This window comes from Lynx canadensis, chromosome X (genome assembly GCF_007474595.2).
Source record: "Lynx canadensis isolate LIC74 chromosome X, mLynCan4.pri.v2, whole genome shotgun sequence".
Lineage (NCBI taxonomy): Eukaryota > Metazoa > Chordata > Mammalia > Carnivora > Felidae > Lynx > Lynx canadensis.
In genome coordinates, this window is record NC_044321.2 from 13,670,084 (window position 1) to 13,689,674 (window position 19,591).

At 45.7% G+C, this 19,591-nt stretch overlaps 1 protein-coding gene across 5 annotated transcripts; it reads left to right on the forward strand.

Annotated features, from left to right (window-relative positions):
* Positions 1-1,404: 1,404 nt before the first annotated feature.
* SCML1 (Scm polycomb group protein like 1) lies at positions 1,405-18,005 on the forward strand. Of its 5 annotated transcripts, none has more exons than XM_030304644.1 (8): positions 1,405-1,611; positions 8,277-8,425; positions 9,628-9,708; positions 10,428-10,505; positions 13,511-13,615; positions 14,280-14,820; positions 14,970-15,118; positions 16,568-18,005. In XM_030304644.1, the coding sequence occupies exons 2-8, from the start codon at positions 8,396-8,398 to the stop codon at positions 16,700-16,702; spliced, it is 1,119 nt and encodes a 372-aa protein (XP_030160504.1). In that variant the 5' UTR covers positions 1,405-1,611; positions 8,277-8,395; the 3' UTR covers positions 16,703-18,005. The 5 variants fall into 5 exon arrangements, with proteins under 5 accessions (XP_030160504.1, XP_030160501.1, XP_030160505.1 ...); XM_030304645.1 differs by lacking the exon at positions 1,405-1,611 and adding an exon at positions 7,973-8,194; XM_030304641.1 differs by lacking the exon at positions 1,405-1,611 and having other exon boundaries at positions 7,972-8,425; positions 10,431-10,505.
* The last annotated feature ends 1,586 nt before the right edge of the window (positions 18,006-19,591 follow it).

A 19,591-nucleotide genomic window follows, 5' to 3' on the forward strand; every position in this document is an offset into this window, starting at 1 on the left:
GGTGAGATCATGACCTGAGTTGAGATCAAGAGTCCAATGCTTAACAAACTGAGCCACCCAGGTGCCCCTAGATTTTTTAAATCTCTACACTTGGGGCTGCTAGGCTCCAACTCACAAGCCCGAGATCAATAGTCTCACACTCTACTGGCTGAGCCAGCCAGACATCCCTCTAATCTCGTTTTGTATTTGAAAGAATACAATTCCAATATATACTATACTTGTAGCTCCTCTGTGAGCCAAGAAAAGATTTATGGCTTTACTTTAAAATACTCACCTGCTTTGCTTCTGAAAGTTACTCAGACTGTGCCTTTTTGTTTTTGTTTTTTTTTAAGGTTTATCTTGAGAGAGAGCAAGAGAGCGAGCAGGGGAGGGGAAGGGCAAGGAAAGAATCTGTGCTAACAGCACAGAGCCCGAACTAAGGAACTATGAGACTATTTCTGCTATGAGAGCAGAAATCAAGAGTCAGACCCTTAACCAACTGGGCCACCCAGGTGCCTCAGACTGTGCCTCCTTCTGAAGATGGGCAGCCTCAATCTACATATAATATGCCACTAAATAATGTCACGTATCCTTTATTACATAGCAAGTTTATGTGCCAGATAGTGTTCTAAGTGCTTTGCTTACTCAAACTCATATACTCCCCACACTGTGCCCATTTTACAGATGCGAAAGCGCAAGCACAGGGCCATTACTTAACTCGCCCCAAGCCTTGAAGCAACTAAGTGTTGGGGCTGGGATGCAACCCCAGTAAATCCGGCTCCAGGATCTGTATCACCTATCCACGAGGTAACAACTTTCTAAAATAACTTTTCCCTTGTTTGTACCAAACCTCCAAAACTAAGACCCCGCCCCCTGTCCACCTTCGAATTTCAACAATGACTAGCACACCTAGGATAGAGTCAACGTCTGTGGCGGGGGTAGGAGGGACAGAATTACATTTAAAAAAACAAAATTTTCAAATAACCAACCAATGGCAGTAGGGAGGCCAGGCGCCTAGCGGCTTCACCCCGCCGAGCACTCTCCACGAAGCTTCTCCAGCGCTGGAAGAAAGCGCGCAGGCGCGCCGGCGCCCCTGCGCAGCCGCAAGAACACCTCTCAGCGTTGGAGGCTCGCGCCTGTGGTTTAGGGCGGGGTCGCAATCCCAGCAGCTTTAGCGGGCAAATGAATTCGAACACTCAGATACAGGCGCTGGGAGGCGGGCACTGCCGGTAGCGCAAGGGTAACCAAAGCCCCTCCCCTCGGCTGTCTCCCTAGCAACGTCCCGTTCCCCACCCATTGCGCAGGTGCCCGAGGAATTGGTTAACCACCGCACGCGTGGAGACTTGCGTGCCGGGTGCAGCTGCGTGCCGGGCGCAGCTGCGTGCCGGGCGCACCTGCGTGCCGGGCGCACCTGCGTGCCGGGTGCACCTGGCGCGCGCGTGTTTCCGGAGCTTCCGGGGGGCTCGCGCTGGACACGTCACGTGTTCGGGCCCGACTTCCGGTGAAAGGACCGTTGGTCGGTTTCCAGGCGTCTTAACGGTTTTGGCCGTGGACGTCCCGGAAAGCTGGATACCACAGCTAGCGTCGCGAGCCCTCCGGAGTCCGGTGTGGCAGGTCCTGATGCCGGAGAAGGTCTGTCTAGCGGCACTTTGTCTCCCCTTTTTTGACCTCGGGTGTGCTCGAGAAGCCCTGGAGAGGAAATTTGCCTTAAACGCTGAGGAACTTCGGGGCGGAGCGGGGGTTGCGGGGCGGAGCGGGGGGCGGAGCGGGCAGGACCGAATTGGCCCTGAGGCCCGGAAAGGCCTGTCTGGCGGCACTTTGTCTCCCCTTGAGCTTTTTTGCCTCGGGTGTGCTCGAGAAGCCCTGGAGAGGAAATTTGCCTTAAACGCTGAGGAACTTCGGGGCGGAGCGGGGGTTGCGGGGCGGAGCGGGCAGGACCGAATTGGCCCTGAGGCCCGGAAAGGCCTGTCTGGCGGCACTTTGTCTCCCCTTGAGCTTTTTTGCCTCGGGTGTGCTCGAGAAGCCCTGGAGAGGAAATTTGACTTAAACGCTGAGGAACTTCGGGGCGGAGCGGGGGTTGCGGGGCGGAGCGGGCAGGACCGAATTGGCCCTGAGGCCCGGAAAGGCCTGTCTGGCGGCACTTTGTCTCCCCTTGAGCTTTTTTGCCTCGGGTGTGCTCGAGAAGCCCTGGAGAGGAAATTTGACTTAAACGCTGAGGAACTTCGGGGCGGAGCGGGGGTTGCGGGGCGGAGCGGGCAGGACCGAATTGGCCCTGAGGCCCGGAAAGGCCTGTCTGGCGGCACTTTGTCTCCCCTTGAGCTTTTTTGCCTCGGGTGTGCTCGAGAAGCCCTGGAGAGGAAATTTGCCTTAAACGCTGAGGAACTTCGGGGCGGAGCGGGGGTTGCGGGGCGGAGCGGGGGGCGGAGCGGGCAGGACCGAATTGGCCCTGAGGCCCGGAAAGGCCTGTCTGGCGGCACTTTGTCTCCCCTTGAGCTTTTTTGCCTCGGGTGTGCTCGAGAAGCCCTGGAGAGGAAATTTGACTTAAACGCTGAGGAACTTCGGGGCGGAGCGGGGGTTGCGGGGCGGAGCGGGCAGGACCGAATTGGCCCTGAGGCCCGGAAAGGCCTGTCTGGCGGCACTTTGTCTCCCCTTGAGCTTTTTTGCCTCGGGTGTGCTCGAGAAGCCCTGGAGAGGAAATTTGCCTTAAACGCTGAGGAACTTCGGGGCGGAGCGGGGGTTGCGGGGCGGAGCGGGGGTTGCGGGGCGGAGCGGGGGGCGGAGCGGGCAGGACCGAATTGGCCCTGAGGCCCGGAAAGGCCTGTCTGGCGGCACTTTGTCTCCCCTTGAGCTTTTTTGCCTCGGGTGTGCTCGAGAAGCCCTGGAGAGGAAATTTGCCTTAAACGCTGAGGAACTTCGGGGCGGAGCGGGGGTTGGGGGGCGGAGCGGGGGGACGGGGCGGGCAGGACCGAATTGGCCCTGAGGCCCGAAAAGGCCTTTCTAGCGGCACTTAGTCTCCCCTTGAACTTTGTTACCTCAGGTTGTGGGCGAAAAGCCGTTGAGAGGCCATTTGGGCTAAAGGCTGGGGAGCTGCGGGGCGGGGGCCGGATTGGCCCTAAGCGGAGAAAAAGGACTTAACTTTTCTCTCAAATTTCGGCAGCCCTGCACAGGGGTGTTTCGGCGTGTTTTCCGCCGGCTGTCCCGGGAAGCCAGCGCCTGTGAGCTTTTGAGATTTGGCCGTTTTTCTAGGACTTTATGCTGACTTTGGGGGACGAGTAGATCCTCTTTTGTTCTTTCTGTTCCTTAGCGGAGGCGGGTGGGGTAAGGAACTATCAAGACTCTCAGACATTGGGGCGCCTGGGTGGCTCAGTCGGTTAAGCGTCCGACTTCGGCTCAGGTCACGATCTCGCGGTCCGTGAGTTCGAGCCCCGCGTCGGGCTCTGGGCTGATGGCTCAGAGCCTAGAGCCTGCTTCCGATTCTGTGTCCCCCTCTCTCTCTGCCCCTCCCCCGTTCATGCTCAGTCTCTCTCTGTCTCAAAAATAAATAAACGTTAATTAAAAAAAATAAAAAAATAAACAAAAAATAAAAAGACTCTCAGATATTATATAGAATTTTGAGTTTAAAGAACTGATGGACTAGGGACGCCTGGGTAGCTCAGTCGGTTAAGCGTCCGACTGCCGCTCAGGTCGTGATCTCGCGGTTTGTGAGGTGCAGCCCCGACTTGGGCTCTGTGCTGACAGCTCGGACCCGGAGCCTGCTTTGGATTTTGTATCTCTCTCTCACTCCCACTCCCTCTCCCGCTCTCTCTTCCTCTCTTCCTTTACCCCTCTCCCTCCCATGCTCACACTCTGTCTCTCTCTCAAAAACAGTCATTAAAAAATGTTTTTAAATAAAATAACTAAATAATTAATGGACTAGTTCGATTCATTATAACATTTTTTTGAGATTGAAACTGAGGGCGCCTGGGTGGGTCAGTCGGTTAAGCCTCAGACTTCGGCTCAAGTCATGATCTCACAGTTCATGAGTTCCAGCCCCGATTAAGGCTCTGTGCTGACAGCTCTGAGCCTGGAGCCTGCTTGGGATTCTGTGTCTCCCTCTCTCGCTCTGCCCCTCCCCTGTCTCTCTCTCTCAAACATTAAAAAAAAAAAAAAAAAAGAATTAACGGATTAGCTTGATTCATCAGGGAAATACTGATCAAAACCACACTGAGATACCACCTCACACCTGTCAGAATGGCTAAAATTAACAACTCAGGAGACAACAGATGCTGGCGAGGAGGTGGAGAAACAGGGACCCTCTTGCACTGTTGGTGGGAATGCAAACTGGTGCAGCCGCTCTGGAAAACAGTGTGGAGGTTCCTCAAAAAAAATTAAAAATAGATCTACCCTATGACCCAGCAATAGCACTGCTAGGAATTTACCCAAGGGATACAGGAGTGCTGATGCATAGGGGCACTTGTACCCCAATGTTTATAACAGCACTCTCAACAATAGCCAAATTATGGAAAGAGCCTAAATGTCCATCAATTGATGGATCGATAAAGAAGATGTGGTTTATATATACAATGGAGTACTACTTGGCAATCAGAATGAAATCTTGCCATTTGCAATAATGTGGATGGAACTGGAAGGTATTATGCTAAGTGTAATAAGTCAGTCAGAGAAAGATACCATATGTTTTCACTCATATGTGGAACTTGAGAAACTTAACAGAAGATCATGGGGGAGGGGAAGGGGAAAAAATTAGTTACAGAGGGAGGCAGACCATAAGAGACTCTGGAATACAGACAACAAACAGGGTTGATGGGAAGGGCGGGGGAGAGGAGAAAATGGGTGATGGGCATTGAGGAGGGCACTTGTTGGGGTGAGCACTGGCTGTTGTATGTAAGTGATGATGAACCACGGCAATCTACCCCCAAAACCAAGAGCACACTGTATACACTGTATGTTAGCCAACTTGACAAATTATATTTAAAAAAATTATAAAGAAGGAATTAATGGACTAGCTTGACTTGTTATAACATTTTTTGAGATTGAAACACTGATTTTGAGGGCGCCTAAGTGGCTAGGTTGGTTGAGCATCCAACTTGGGCTCAGATCATGATCTCACAGTTCATGAGTTCCAGCCCCACCTTGGGCTCTTTGCTGACAGCTTGGAGCCTGGAGCCTGCTTCAGGTTCTGTGTCTCCCTCTCTCTCTCTGTCCCTCCCCTGCTCACACTCTGTCTCTCAAAAATAAAAATAAATATTAAAAAGAAAGAAATGTTGATTTTGAGACTTTGGTGGTAATCGTGTTTGATTAATGACAGTGCAGCCTTACTGGCTTAATGTAAACACATAAAGGAGGCAAAAGAAAATAAAGAGTTAGGTTGAGAACGATCCGTTTGATAATTTGATGAGAGATCTATTCCTTCTGTGGTGCCTGGGTGGCTCAGTCAGTCGGTTAAGTATCGGATTTCAGCTCAGGTTGTGATCTGGGCTCATGAGTTCGAGCCCAGTGCCAGGCTCTGTGCTGCCAGCTCAGAGCCTGGAATCTGCTTTACATTCTGTGTCTCCTTCTCTCTGCCCTTCCCCCAATTATGCTATGTGTGTCTCACCCTCTCTCAAAAATAAACAGACATTAAAAAATTTTTAAAAGAGATCAATTCCTTCCCTTCTCTACCTGGCTCTCACCAAATCCAGACTGCTCTAGGGTTTTTAAACTAGTTTAATGTTTACACATCGTGATTTTACAAGCGGCTTTCCTGTAAGGCGTTTTATAAAAAGCAGGGCATGGACCCAATTCGGTGGTGCGCGATGGAATACAGTTTTGTATTCCCTTCCATCTGGCATTCTCTTCCATCTGGCAACTTTGTGGTCTCTAAAGTTTGATATGACAGTAGAAGGGCTACTTTTGAGAGTCTGGACAGGAGTTTTAGAAAATGATCAGTATTGACAGTTTTGTTTTTTTTTTTTTTTTAATGTAAATCTGACTTGTTTTGCTGTGTCGCTTTAAAAAAAAATTTTTTTTTTACGTTTATTTATTTTTGAGAGACAGAGTGAGACAGAGCATCAGCGGGGGAGGAGCAGAGAGAGAAAGAGACACAGAACCCGAAGCAGGCTGCAGGCTCTGAGCAAACTGCCAGCACAGAGCCTGACCTGGGGCTCCGACCCACGAACCGTGAAATCATGACCTGAGCTGAAGGTGGACGCTCAACCGACTGTGCCATGCAGGCGCCCCAACTGTATCACATTTTTTTCTAGTGGTTTTGGGGTGAAATGCTGTTTTCACCCTTCACACTTTAGATAAATTGATGGCAAGTGAATGCTCTCCACCTTGAAGGAGAATCTTCAAATTGCTTTTGAAAAATGCCTTTGAAATGTCTTTAATGTCTAAAAAACGTATTATAAAAAAACAGATGGCTTCTTGTTCGTATGTTATTAAGAGTTTAGGTTTTCTATCAGAAAATACAAGTGAGCTTTATTTTAAGTAAACTCATTTTGCAGGACTTTGAATTTAGTGAACTGTATTAATTTGCAGCTGCTTCAAGGTTGGACTCTAAGAAAGTGTTGCAGAAACTTTATGTGATGTGAAGAAGTGAAAAGGAACTAAAATTTATGCTGTGCCTGCTGCGAACCAGACATGATGCCCGGTGCCTAACTTTCATTTGGTCTTACACAGCTCTGTAAAGTAGATATTATTCCAGCTTTAGGAGTTAAGAAATCGAGGCACAGAGAGGTTAAATACCTGCTTGAAGCAAAATAGCAAATTTTGCAATTTGGATTTGGATTCAAGTATTTTTTTAATGTTTGTTTATTTTGAGAGCAAGCCAGCCAGCGTGCAGGGGGAGGGGCAGAGAGAGAGGGAGAGAGAATCCTAAACAGGCTTCATGCTGTCAGTGCAGAGTCAGACACGGGGCTCAATCCCACACCATGAGATTATGACTGGAGTCGAAATCAAGAGCTGGATGCTTAACCCACTTGGCCACCCAGGCGCCCCTGGATCCTATTTTTAAAAGCCCAGTTGTTTGTATTATGTCCTGGTATTTAAAATTTGTCTACAAGAAATTGTTGCTACATCTTCAGCGTACAGGTGCAATGTGAATGAAAATTACATGTTGGGACCCCGAATATTTGTTGCCCATGTGCTCCATGACTAATAGTTCTGTTGGGAGGATGTTATGCATACCCAAATAATGAAATAATAATAGCTAACAGTGGGTGCCTTTGCCATGACAGCTGTGGTTTTAAGCACTTGTCATGTTTCAATTAATCTCCATATCTGTATGAGGTCTGTACTATTATCCTCATGTTACAGAGAAGCACAGAGAAGTTACACAGCTAGTCAGTGGAGGAACTGGGACCTAAACCTAGGTATTCAGGCCCCAAGCCTAAGGTCTTAATGCTATTTGATGTTTCCCTTTGTGTAACAATTACCTTAAAACCATTAAAGTGGGAGTGTTCTGGTACTTTGGGGAAGGCAGTGTTAACTTCCAGATGGGATGACTTAGCACCTTTGCTTTGTGGAGATGGAACTTGAGTGGAGCTTTGAAGGAATAGGTTCCCCTTGGTGGAGAAACGGCAGGGTGTTGTGGGTAGAGGTCATGACAGGAATGAGAGGTTCAAACAGTGCAAGATCGATGTTGATGTGTAAATGTGCCACATACATAGAAATGTCTGGAGTCCAATGATGGACTCCATGCGTGTTGCTCCCATGTCTAACTACAGCCAAGTTTCAGCTACAGTGTAAGTAATCCGGTAGGGAATTGTCTGGTTTTAAGAGTCTAACTGCGGTGGCAAACAAACAGGAAGTCATTTATCTTTATTTAAAAAATTTTTTTAACATTTACTTATGAGAGAGAGACAGAGCGCAAGCAGGGTAGGGGGGAGGGCGAGGGAGACACAGAATCCCGAAGCAGGCTCCAGGCTCTGAGCTGGCAGCACAGGGCCCGACGATGCGGGGTTCGAACCCACAAACCGCGAGATCATGACCTTAACCGACTGAGCCACCCAGGTGCTTTTAAAAAGCAGCTGGGAATTATGTTCTCTTATTCATTTGTTTCTAGCTTTTACTCTGTAGGCTTTAAGTTGTGAAGCATTCGCTTCACAGTTTTGAATTTGTGTTTGATCTTGATTCTTACTCCTCGGTGTGGCAATAGAGCCCTTCGATTTTAAAGGTTTATTCGAGATCACTCATGGAAGAGTTTTGTCACTCTCTAAAATTCAGCCAGGACTCTCAGGTAGAGTTGGCATCGGGAGAACAGATCCGTATTAAGTTTGTGAAAAGTCTGTGAAGTAACTTTGTTATGTGTTGCTTTTCAGGAGTAGGTGGTTTGCCAGACTCAGGTGACCAGGCAGTTTCACACATAAACCCTCCAGCAAATTTAGAAATAACTAGGCCCAACGCAGAGGAAGTGGAGTGCTGCAATTGCACAAAAAAGATGTCGAGCGGCTCCAGTGAAGTGGATGTGGTTTGTATTTCAAATTGAAGATCTGTCTTTGTTCTTTTCATTCTGCTCTATTTCTTCGCTAAATTGAATTGAAGTTCATTCAGTGAAATGGCAGTAATCACAAGTTCATGAGTTTTGACAGTGATATATAAACCTGCTATAAACATTCGTGTGCAAGGCTTTTGTGAACAGATCCTAGCATTTCTCTTGGGTAAATACTCAGGAGTTGAATTGCTAGCTCATATGGTTAATGTAACTTCATGAAAATCTGCCCCATAGTCTTTCAAAATGGTTGTGTTATTGTATAATTGTGTCACATTGTGCTATGTTTCTTGATTCCTGACGGTAACAATATAAATTATTAAACTATATGTAATTTGGTTTCCCAGAAAAAGCATTTCTTTACTTAAATAATGATGTGGGTATTAATGCCACCTTAGTGCTACGGGCAATTTTTTTAACTTCTATCAGCCCCAATATTTTTTCATAATAATGGTAGATAAAGTTAACTGCCTATCCAGAATGTTTCTCTGGCATAAATATGTGAAATAAACCACTTTGAAAAGCATAAGGTACCATACAAGGTATATTTTTATAAGAACTCCTCTGTAGCCCATTCCATATTATTTTGGTTATGTTTTTTGAAACAGAGACATACATAGCTTCTACATATCTTTATTTTAACATTATTCTTATAGTTTAATTCATTCTTAGAGTACAGTTATTAAATGAAGTGTAATTGTTATGTATCGTATATTCACTTATTTATATCGTGTCCTATTCCCCCCCTAAAAATGTTTTAAGGTAATTAGAGATTAATTTCTCAAGAAAAATAGGTGCTTAAGTGTTTCCTATTTTGTCCACAGAGTGGCACTGTTAGATTGCTTAAAAATCAAAAGTCATGTAACCTGGTTCTTTGTTCCTGGTTAGAAATACTTGGCTTTTACAGCAGTTCCGGTGCCAGGTTACTAGACTAGTCTTTCTACCTTGAGTTACACAAGAGGTTAAGCTGGAAGGAAAATGACGTCTTAAGTGTAGCTGCGGTAATGAGAAAACAGTTTTGCAAGTCCATCTTTTCATGTAGTCCTAGGATTTACAATGGACAAGGGTCCTTGGATATCACCAATAGGCTTTTGGAGCTTCTTAGAAGTGAAATTGAAGTCCTCGATTTTTCTTTCAGTTCTTTCACCTTTCCTCTTAATTTGTTAATAAATCTTCCTTAGAAAAGAACACGAATACCTGCTTATGATGATGATAACACTGTTCTTTATGCATATGAACCACATACTGCATATGTCCATAATGTAAGTAATGTTAATCGCCATTTGCCAAATATATTAACATGCATCCATTTTATTTATTTATTTATTTTGAAGTATATTTATTTATTTTGAGAGAGACAGAGACAGTGTGAGCAGTGGAGGGGCAGAGAGCAAAAGAGAGAGAGAGAGAATCCCAAGCAGGCTTTGCACTATTAGCACAGAGTCCGATGCGGGGCTTGAACTCAGGAAACCCTGAGATCATGACCTGAGCTGAAACGGAGAGTCAGACGCTTAACTAACTGAGTCACCCAGGCACCCCAACACGTGACCATTTTAAAGGAAAAGGTTTAAATTTTTCATATACTGTAGAGTTCCTCTAAACTCACACTCAAAAAATATTGGTCTCTCCTGAATTTGCTTCCTTAGCTAGTGAGGACTTAACCATTTAACTTCCCTTTCCTTATGGTAGGACGTTCAGGGCAGTTTGTACTCATTTTCAGTATAAAACCCTAAACCTAGGTCCTTATGATATAATAAATTCTTTCCTTACTTCCTGTCTTACTTAGTTATATTTCCACTCACATATTAATGTTTTTATTCTATTTTGTCTCTGCTTTAGATTAAGGCTTCTGAAACCTTTTGAAAAGTTAGTGAAAATAAAAACAATTTAAATAAATGTAAAGTGGGTTTTTTTTTCTCCTAGTATTCAATTTGACTCTTATAAAAGTAAAGCATTAACTACTTAACTTTTCAAATATTAGCAGGAAGCTGTTCTATCTGACACATCCTACAACGAAGAGCAACAAAAAACAGTTCAGGACGTCCTTACTCATTGTCAGGTACAAAACTTCTGTCTCTCAAATGTACTTTTCTGAAATACTAAGTTGAAATTCTCTTTATCTCATGTAAAGTATACAATTAATTGTAATTTTGCTTTATCAGATTATTTATGATTATCACTCCATTATGATGATTTTTAACAATTTCTAGTTAGAAGAGCGTCTCCAGGTGAAAATTTTGAAATACCAGTATGTACATTTTATAGCCTTGCTTTTAAAGCCCTTAACTGGAGAAATCGATGTTATGTTACTCAATATTGAATTAATTTCCCCTACAAAATCTTGAAAAGAAATTGTCTGCTATGGATAAAATTTAGTGTGTGCCTAAATGCATTGTTGACATATCTCAATTGAGAAAGTGTCAGCTCACCATTGTTTTTTAAAAAGTGTATCTTACATAGTTTCGAGGGGATGTTGTAAAAGTGAGCCTGTTGGTAGAGATTGATAGAAGTATGTAAATCAAGGATTTTGTGAGCTGCATCCTCTAGAGGTAATGAAAGGTTATTTTTTAAAAAGTAGTTCTTGACAAACCAAGTGTCTTGGATTAAAACCAGGTAGGGTGCCGAAGAGAGTTTATTACGTGAGTCTTTATCACTGTCACTGAGAGCAGAAGCTGACTGCCTGCAGGGGGACTGCCTGGAGGGGACGCGGCAGGGCTGGGGGGGGGGGGGAGGACGTGCAGGGGGCGGGGTGCGGGGTGCAGGAGGGAGGCTCCGCCCCGGAGCAGGAGCAGGGCTGTCCCCCCACTTCCGGAAGCATCCCCGTCCCCACCCTCCTACCCCCCCCCCCCCCCCCCCCCCCCCCCCCGCCTCTGCCGCGCCTTCTCCCTGAGCCACTGGGAAGACGTGGGCGCGCGCGCCTACGAGGAGAAATGCCCGGGGCCTCGAGTTACGGCCCTGACGCGGGCCCTCGGCGGTCCCCGCGGCTCCCAGCGGGCTCGCTCTCTCCTTTGTTGGACCCCTTCCCTGCCCAGCCCAGGCCGGTTGCCGCAGCACCGCCATCTTTTCCTTTTCCGTCCTTGCCCGGCGTCCCCTTCTGGAAGACCCCAGCCCTCCGCAGCCCGGGAGGCGGAGGGGGCGCCCGCCCGCTGCGCCCTGGCCCTTCCGCAGCTCTCTGGCCAGCTCCCTGCCGGTCCCCACGAGCTCCCAACAGCTCAGCCCCCCGCTTCTTCCTCTTCCTTCACGGAGGCGAGGCAGGGTGTGAGGCAGAAATCCCTCCCGGTCCCAACTGCTCTCCCCAGGGCCCACCGAGTAGCCTGGCATCTGTCCTCGGGGCGGCGTCTCCCCTGTAGGGCGAACAGCCGCACCTGCACGGGGCTCTGCCCCCAGGCCTCTTGCCCTATGCCGGGACCCCTCCCTTCGTCGGTCACCACCTCCTGTCCCTTCTGCATCACTCTGCGCACGTCCTCCCGCAGCTCAACAAAACCTCCTCTTTGGGCCCCCCATCCGTCTTTCTGTCCCCCTGTCTCTCTCCTTCCCTCGAAACGCTGCTCTTTGCACGTCGTTTACGCTCACTGTCTAACGTGTGCCTTCCCGTGTTCTGTTTGGGTAGTTTTGAATCTGCCGTTCCTTCTGCCCTCTATGCCCTGCCATGCATCTTTAGCTAGCGAACACCGGCTGGTCTTGGAATTCTCGGCGTAGACCTCTCTGGAAGGCCTGCCACGACTGCCGGCCTGGGTTCGGGCTTGCTCTTGTGTGCGCTTAGCCTCCCGTTCTTACCTGTGCCGTAGCCGTCCGAGTGTAATAATAAATAATACGAATATCAGCGGGTGATTGAGCGCTAGCGGAGCGGTCGGCGGGTGGTATCGTGGTTACGTTCGTAGTAACATCATACTCCAGCGCCTCACTTTGTCCTCAGGGGAACTCTGAGAGATGCGCTCATCTCGATTCTGTAGGTGAGGAAACGGAAGCTCAGAGAAGTTAAGCCACTTGCCCAAGGTCACACAGCTGATAAGCATCAGAACCCAAGCATGTCCCCCTAGCGCCTGCGCCATTTACCTCAGCGTTACAGACCGGTGGGTCTCGCTGGATCACGCAGCAGAACCACCTGGAGGGCTTGTGGCAACAGATCGCCGCCCCCATCCTCAGGGTTTCCCACTCAGTACGTCTGGGGTGGGAGACGGTGCCTTTCCGACAAGCCAGTAGGCGATGTGGATGCTACTGGCCCGAGGCCGCACTTGGAGAACCACTGCTGCGGCTGCCGGTCACTTGATTGAAATCATCCCTCTCCAGCTACAATGGGAGTTTCTTCGGGCAGGATCCGGTGATCTTGTTGTGTTGTGTTGTGTTGTGTTTTCTGTCCATATTGCCGGCACCTAGCAAAGCAGTTCTGACAGGTCGTAGGCCCCCAAGAACTGTTTATTTGAATGAATGGAGGAATGAAGGGAAATGGTTCCAGCCTCCGGTTGAAGTGTATTGTTTCCCTGAATGAAGTTTCTGTGTATTTGAAGAATTCTCAGGTTTTATTAGTCCCCAACCTGGTTGGCCTGTACGGGACATGCACTCAAAGGTTTTGTAAGGGTAACTGTCGATGGCCTGAGTTAAAAATACTTTGAAGCCAGAAGTCACATCTGTTATATCTGGCTCACTGTTCTTTCCGGAGTGGAATGCTCACTGCCTAGGAGTTCGCACCGTCATTCTATGCAGAGAGGCTCTTTGGCCTTTTAGCGGATTTGAAACTTTCTTTCCTAAAATAGCATTCTCCTTGACGTAAACCGACTCCGTCCTAAATGTGGTGGCTTATAAGAATGGTAGTACATTTACTTGCGGGTAGTAAAGCTTCTGAAAACGCCTGTATGGCATGAGTAGTTGAGTAGGAGGCTGGGACCCCTTATCTCAGCCAGCTCGGCTCTGTGTCACCAAAACCGGGTGTCAAGTGGGAAACGATCTTTCTGATGGCTTCAGAGCTTTCCTTGTTTCTAGTAGTCAAAATTTGGCTTCTTGGTGCTTTTATGTTACTTTTCTTTTGAAATAGAAACTATTAATAGCTTGTATTATATATAATAGGTCATCTATGATGCCATTCAAAACCTGGATAAGAAATTTGATGTCATTCATGGAAAAGTTTCAAAAATCCACCGTTTACGTGTGAGATCAATATGGCAAAATCGCGTGAGTGTTATAAAAATATTTTCTCAAGTGTAATCGACCTCTGGTTTATAATGATGCCAGTCAGTTAGAAATCAGAGAGATTTCTAGCAAGGCTAGATTGATATTAGCAAGGCTAAAGATTGATATTAGCAATTAGCAAGGCTGATTGATATTTGCTGTTGCAGCAGATGGGAGACTAAAACTTTTGGAAAAATGCTAAGGTTTAGGTTTGAGGAAGTGTGTGACAATGAATATGTTTATAAGTATAATGTATAAAATTCAGTTAAAATGTAAAGTTGTGAAACAAAAATCATATAATCAACATGGAGCATTCATCTTTAGTAATAATAAAGCTGTGTTACATAAAAAATACAGTAAAACCTTGGATTGTGAGTAACTTGTTCTGCGAGCGTTCTGCAAGACAAGCAAACATTTCTGATAAATTTTAACTTGATAAACAAGCGATGTCTTGTAATACGAGTGGTGTGTGATGCCGAATGTCCCACGGTCACAACTGAGCCAATGGTTCTTGAAATTCGCTTTGCTAAACAAGTGCTTTGGATTGCAAGCATGCTTCCAGAACGAATTATGCTTGCAAACCAAGGTTTTACTATATATTTACTACTTCCGTTGTTTCCCTTTTACTCACTGACAGTTGGTTTATGCTGGGTTTGTGTCATTTCAGAAGCCATTTGGATATGCATACAAAAATTACAATTACCTGCTTTCCAGAAAGATCAGGTTTCAGAAAATGAGGAAAAAGGAGACTGCTTCTTCCTTATCTGAACCTAAAAGCTATAGCCCAACTATTCCAGTAGAAAGGCCCAACTATGATTTCCAGAGCAGCTCTCTAGAAACATCTTACCATGCAGAGCCAGAGTCCCCAGAACGGGATCCAGAGTCACTCTACCAGCGGCGGGAATCGCGCATGAGCCAGAGTCCATCGCTTCTCTCCATCTTCACTGCACAGTCATACCAGCCATATTTCACACCCGATCCAGTACAGGAGGGCTCCTCTTGCATACCTTGCTATGATACCTCAGAGGCCCACAGCACCACCAGTCTCTTCTTACCTACCCGAGCATCCACGGCGATACCTGAAGGCTCGTTGACACAAGCTGATCCCGGTTCACCAGAGAACCCTGACATGATGGCTTTTCCAAGTTCACTGGAAAATGAGAGCCTCGGCCATACTGCCTCATCCCTTTACATCCCAGGCAACTTTGGTGAGTGTGAAAGGACACATATTACGAGTAGCACGATTTAACCTATATTCCTCAACATGCTTGATGCAAGACCATTTCTCCCGACCTAACATCTCTTTCAGGATAATGACCAGGTCAGGTTTGATTTGTCTTTTTCTCTCCCACTGAAGCTACAAGTTCACCTGTTGGAAATAATCCAGGTGTCCTGAGAGACTTCCCTGCGGACCCTTCAACCTGGTCTGTGGATGAAGTGATCCTGTTTCTGAAACAAGCAGACCCTCAGACACTCACCCCTGTCGCTGACCTCTTCAGGCAACATGTAATGTATATTTTGATCTGGTTTTCCTGTCATGATGCTTTGCTTTGCTTTGCTTTTTAAAGTAAGCTCTAACCCAACATGGAGCTTGAACTCACGACCCCAAGATCGAGGGTCGCATGCTCTACAGACTGAGGCAGCCAGGTGCCCCTGCCGTAATTCTTTTGAATGACCTCTGTGCAGGCCTTTCTGTTGGATACCAATTAGGACAGATGGTGGGAGAACTCTACCAACCGATTTTGCATGTGTGAGAAAGTTGACTTTTCCCAAAGTTAGATCCGTAAAGGCTGGATTTAAATAGGAAGAATGTGACAGGCTGTCCTCCTTGTTGTGATGCCCAGTGAATCCAGCAGCTGATTCCATTTGGCTCAATTCTGTTAACCTTACACGCTTATTGACAATTTGGGATGCTGATACTTTCATGCCATTTACAAAGCCGCATCCCGGGCTAAATTTTTGGAAGTTCTAGTTGTACTTAGTAGAAAAAGTACAGAAGCTGCCTGACAAAGACAGTCTATTAGGGGTTTCAGGTCTTTCCAGACAGTACAGTTTTATTTTTAAACCAGAACTTGTAAAAACCAAATAATATTCTTCAGCATCAGTTGGTCAACTAGTAAAGAATTTGAGGAGGATGCCTTGTCACCATCAAGTCGTATTTTTATAGTGTTTCCTAAAGAGTGAAATTAGTGGCCACATATTTGATGTAATGTGTTCAGTATGGCAAGGAAATCATTAGTTTTTAGCATCTGATTAGCTTTAGACAACTAACTGATTAGCTTTCAACATCAAAACACTGTATAGCACATTTACAGTTTGTATTGATGCTGACATATTCCAGGCTGTTCTAAGAAAGTGAATGGCCATCTGAAATTCATTTCTACCATTTATAGTGTTTTACTCTTTGTCACAGATATGCAATATTTTATTCAACACAGTATTTAAAGTTAGGTAGTAGTTTGCGGGGCACCTGGGTTGCTCAGTTGTTTAAGTGTCCGACTCTTGGTTTCGTGAGATCACGGTTTCGTGAGTTCGAGCCCTGTGTCAGCGGTGCTGACAGCATGGAACCTGCTTGGGATTCTCTCTCTCATTCTCTTTCTGCCCCTCCCCTACTCAGGTGGTCTCTATCAAAACTTTCATTAATTAAGCAAATAAGTAAATAAAAAGAAAGAAAATAAAGTTAGGCAGTTTGCTGCTTAGGACATTTTTAAGATATTAGGTGAACTTTTCTTTTTCTTAAAATTCTAAGTAAATTTACAAATGATCAAAACATGCTTCACTGTACAAATTATATTTGCAATAGTTTTCATCAGGCCGATGCATACTTGCATAGAGAATACACATCTGGAATGAGCTGCTCTCTAGTTGGTATTGCATGTTCTTATATATAAAGAAATCGCCATTCCGTTAAAAGATGAACAGATGACTAATTATTGTCATTTCCTTCTGTCTCAGGACATTGATGGGAAGGCTCTGCTACTCCTCAAGAGTGACATGATGCTGAAGTACATGGGGCTGAAGCTGGGGACCGCCGTGAAGTTGTGTCACTACATTGATGGGCTTAGAGGAGAAAAACACATTGACAATTGAAAAAATGTTTCTGTACACTTAGCTTGGCCTTCATTTAGGGAGACCAGTGCCATCTTGGGGTAAAACCATTTCCCTGCCCTTTAGAAGTTGTTGTTATATAGAAGGTTCGTCTACAAACGTGTCATATCCAGAATTGCAGGGCTCCGTTACAGTCTAGTCTACTATTTTAGAAGCCATTTAACATGTTAGTATTGGCATATTCAAATTGGTTGTTGGTTCTTTACATCTTTTTATTATTTCATTATATAGTTTACAAATGTACTTCATGCAGGAAACAGAAACACCTCTAATTTCTGTTCATCTTTTTCTGTAGAACCAAAATAGCTGGATCCCAAAGAGAAAATATCAGGGACTGGCAAATTCTGTAATAAAACCCATGAGCCTTCCTTACAAGAAAACGTAAAAGACGCAAATATAGATATCATCTTTCTATAATATTTTATGTTTGTACTGCAAGGTTCTGTTCATATTCTGTCAGCTTCCCAAAAGGGAAAGCCATATAAATTATTTTCCTTTCTATTATTATTTCTACATATGTTATATTCCTATTTTTTAAAAAAAAGGCAACCTTATAAGCTTTCTTGAAATATTCTTAGCAGTTTTTGGGTAAATTATAGAGTAGTCATTTTATACAAGAGATAGTTATTTTAAAACTTCCATATTTTGCATAAATTTGGACATTGCACCAGGCATTCAATGCTCACATATCTCTATAAAGGTGTCTATGTCCAGATTTTTAAAAGATGTATATTTTAGTCTGTGTTTATTCCTCATAAGGATACTGTTTCATATTTATATTTTATTCTATATATGAAGTATACGCACAAGTACATCTTTTCTTTTTGAATTTAAAATAGCACTTTGTACCTCCACATAGGTAAATATTAACAATATTTAGTGAGATGTTTTTATTCTGTTAAAAATACTCACATTATTTGCCATCACTACTGATACCTCTGACCTTACTCTTCAGGGTTTCCTTCCAGGGAAGTTCTCTGTCTTATGCAATGTTTCTAGTTAACTTGCTTTCTGAGCCAATTATCCTACTAAATTTGGGAAGATATGTTACTTCTGATTGCTCATTTTGAACTTTATTTTAAAAATTAGAACTTTCAAGTGAAACATGTTCATTTTTATTGTTTTGTTATTTATTACCTTGTATAACATTTGATGTTATATTTATAAGCTGTGAGAATTGGTGCTAAGTGTATTAGCCATTTGTTATTAAATGCCAATAAAACGTTCACCGGGGGCAAAAATGTACATTTTCCTTTTAGAAAACCAAGTGTGCTTTATAAACACATGCAATTATTTACTGGGCATCTGTGATTTAAAAGGTGCTTTTATTTTTGTTTTTCATTTCTTTTATTTCTTATAAGACCAGATTCTATTTTTTTTTTTTAATTTTTTTTTTTTTTCAACGTTTATTTATTTTTGGGACAGAGAGAGACAGAGCATGAACGGGGGAGGGGCAGAGAGAGAGGGAGACACAGAATCGGAAACAGGCTCCAGGCTCCGAGCCATCAGCCCAGAGCCTGACGCGGGGCTCGAACTCACGGACCGCGAGATCGTGACCTGGCTGAAGTCGGACGCTTAACCGACTGCGCCACCCAGGCGCCCCCAGATTCTATTTTAAACTTGATTTTCTCTCAAATTGTGTGAAGATGCCGGTGCCCGGTTGAACAGTCCTCAGGTGTGTTTGTATGAATACTATGTTTTACAGTTTTCAGATTTAAACATTTAATAAAGTTTAAAAAACACAATAATTAATGTCAGAGCCTCAGACTTGAGTTTATTCGCTTTCACCGCGTGACATTAATGCACGCACTTATTAGAGTTGATGAAGAGGCACTCTGGTAAGTTCGTGGGTTTCTGTGTCCAAATACTTGAGTTTTAACACTTGCCCTCGTTCTACATTTAAGCGGATCCCTCACAGGGGGGCCTGATCTCTCGTAGGGCCTTAAACCGGACCCCGGGGGAGCAGTGCGACGTGACCTCGGGGAGCTTCACTCATCTGTCCTCCAAACCTGTTGCCCACCGTGGTATTGCTTGATGATGGGAACGAACGTGCCAGAAAACGCCAGTGCCCCCGCGCATCTCGTCTGCCCTGAGTTCCCACGTCTGGCTGGCAATTCTGGCTGCTCCTCTGCCACCGGGAGCCCGAAGCCGTTCTGCCTTTGTGCGTCCAGTTCTCCCAGCTTAGGGGTGGCCAAGCCTGAGAGGCTGGGGCCTGGGCTCGAGTCGCCCTCGGCGTCTGACCCCTTGTCCCCCGCCCCTGCACCAGGAGCTACTGCTCCATGCCTTTGAACCCAGAAGCTCCCACCGCTGCAAAGCGGGTCTTGTAGTTCATTGGGGACGACGGGGCCCTCCCTCGCGGAGGCTCCGGGGCTGAGGCGCGAGTGCCCGGAATGGGGGGGGGGGGGGCGGGGGTACCTCTTCGCTGAGAACCTCTCGTTCTGCACTGTGTGCTTTGTAACCTCTTAGTCCAGAGAATATCACGCCACGTGAGGCTCTTGTGAAGCGTCGGGGCTTTCAAAACCGATCTTTCCCCCGGTTTTGCCTCTCGGCGCATCCTTCTGGCAAATTCCGCAAGCTGAGCTCGGCGGCCCTCTGGGCGCGTGGAGCATTTGCTTTCGTCTTTGCACGATTGCTAATCGTTGCAACGTCTTAAGATGTGCATTCCAGAGGAGGACTTGCCACCCTTAAACCCAGGCCCCCTCTGTAGGCATGAAAAAGCCATGCCCTTCTGTAATGTTAGAGATTGGGAACTCAACGTTATAACTAGCTAGGCACGATGTAGTCGGGAGGCAAGATACCGCGTTTTCAAGCTACGTCCGGATTGTATTCCCAGTCGGCCGAGTAACTGAAATAGGTGTGAAATTCTGGGGC

Coding starts and splice junctions, on each gene's coding strand:
- SCML1 (XM_030304640.1), top strand. CDS start 8,261: ATGTGTTGCTTTTCAGGAGTAGGTGGTTTGCCAGACTCAGGTGACCAG. Junction 9,709..10,427: donor ATACTGCATATGTCCATAAT/GTAAGTAATGTT, acceptor TTCAAATATTAG/CAGGAAGCTGTTCTATCTGA. Junction 14,821..14,969: donor TTACATCCCAGGCAACTTTG/GTGAGTGTGAAA, acceptor CTCCCACTGAAG/CTACAAGTTCACCTGTTGGA.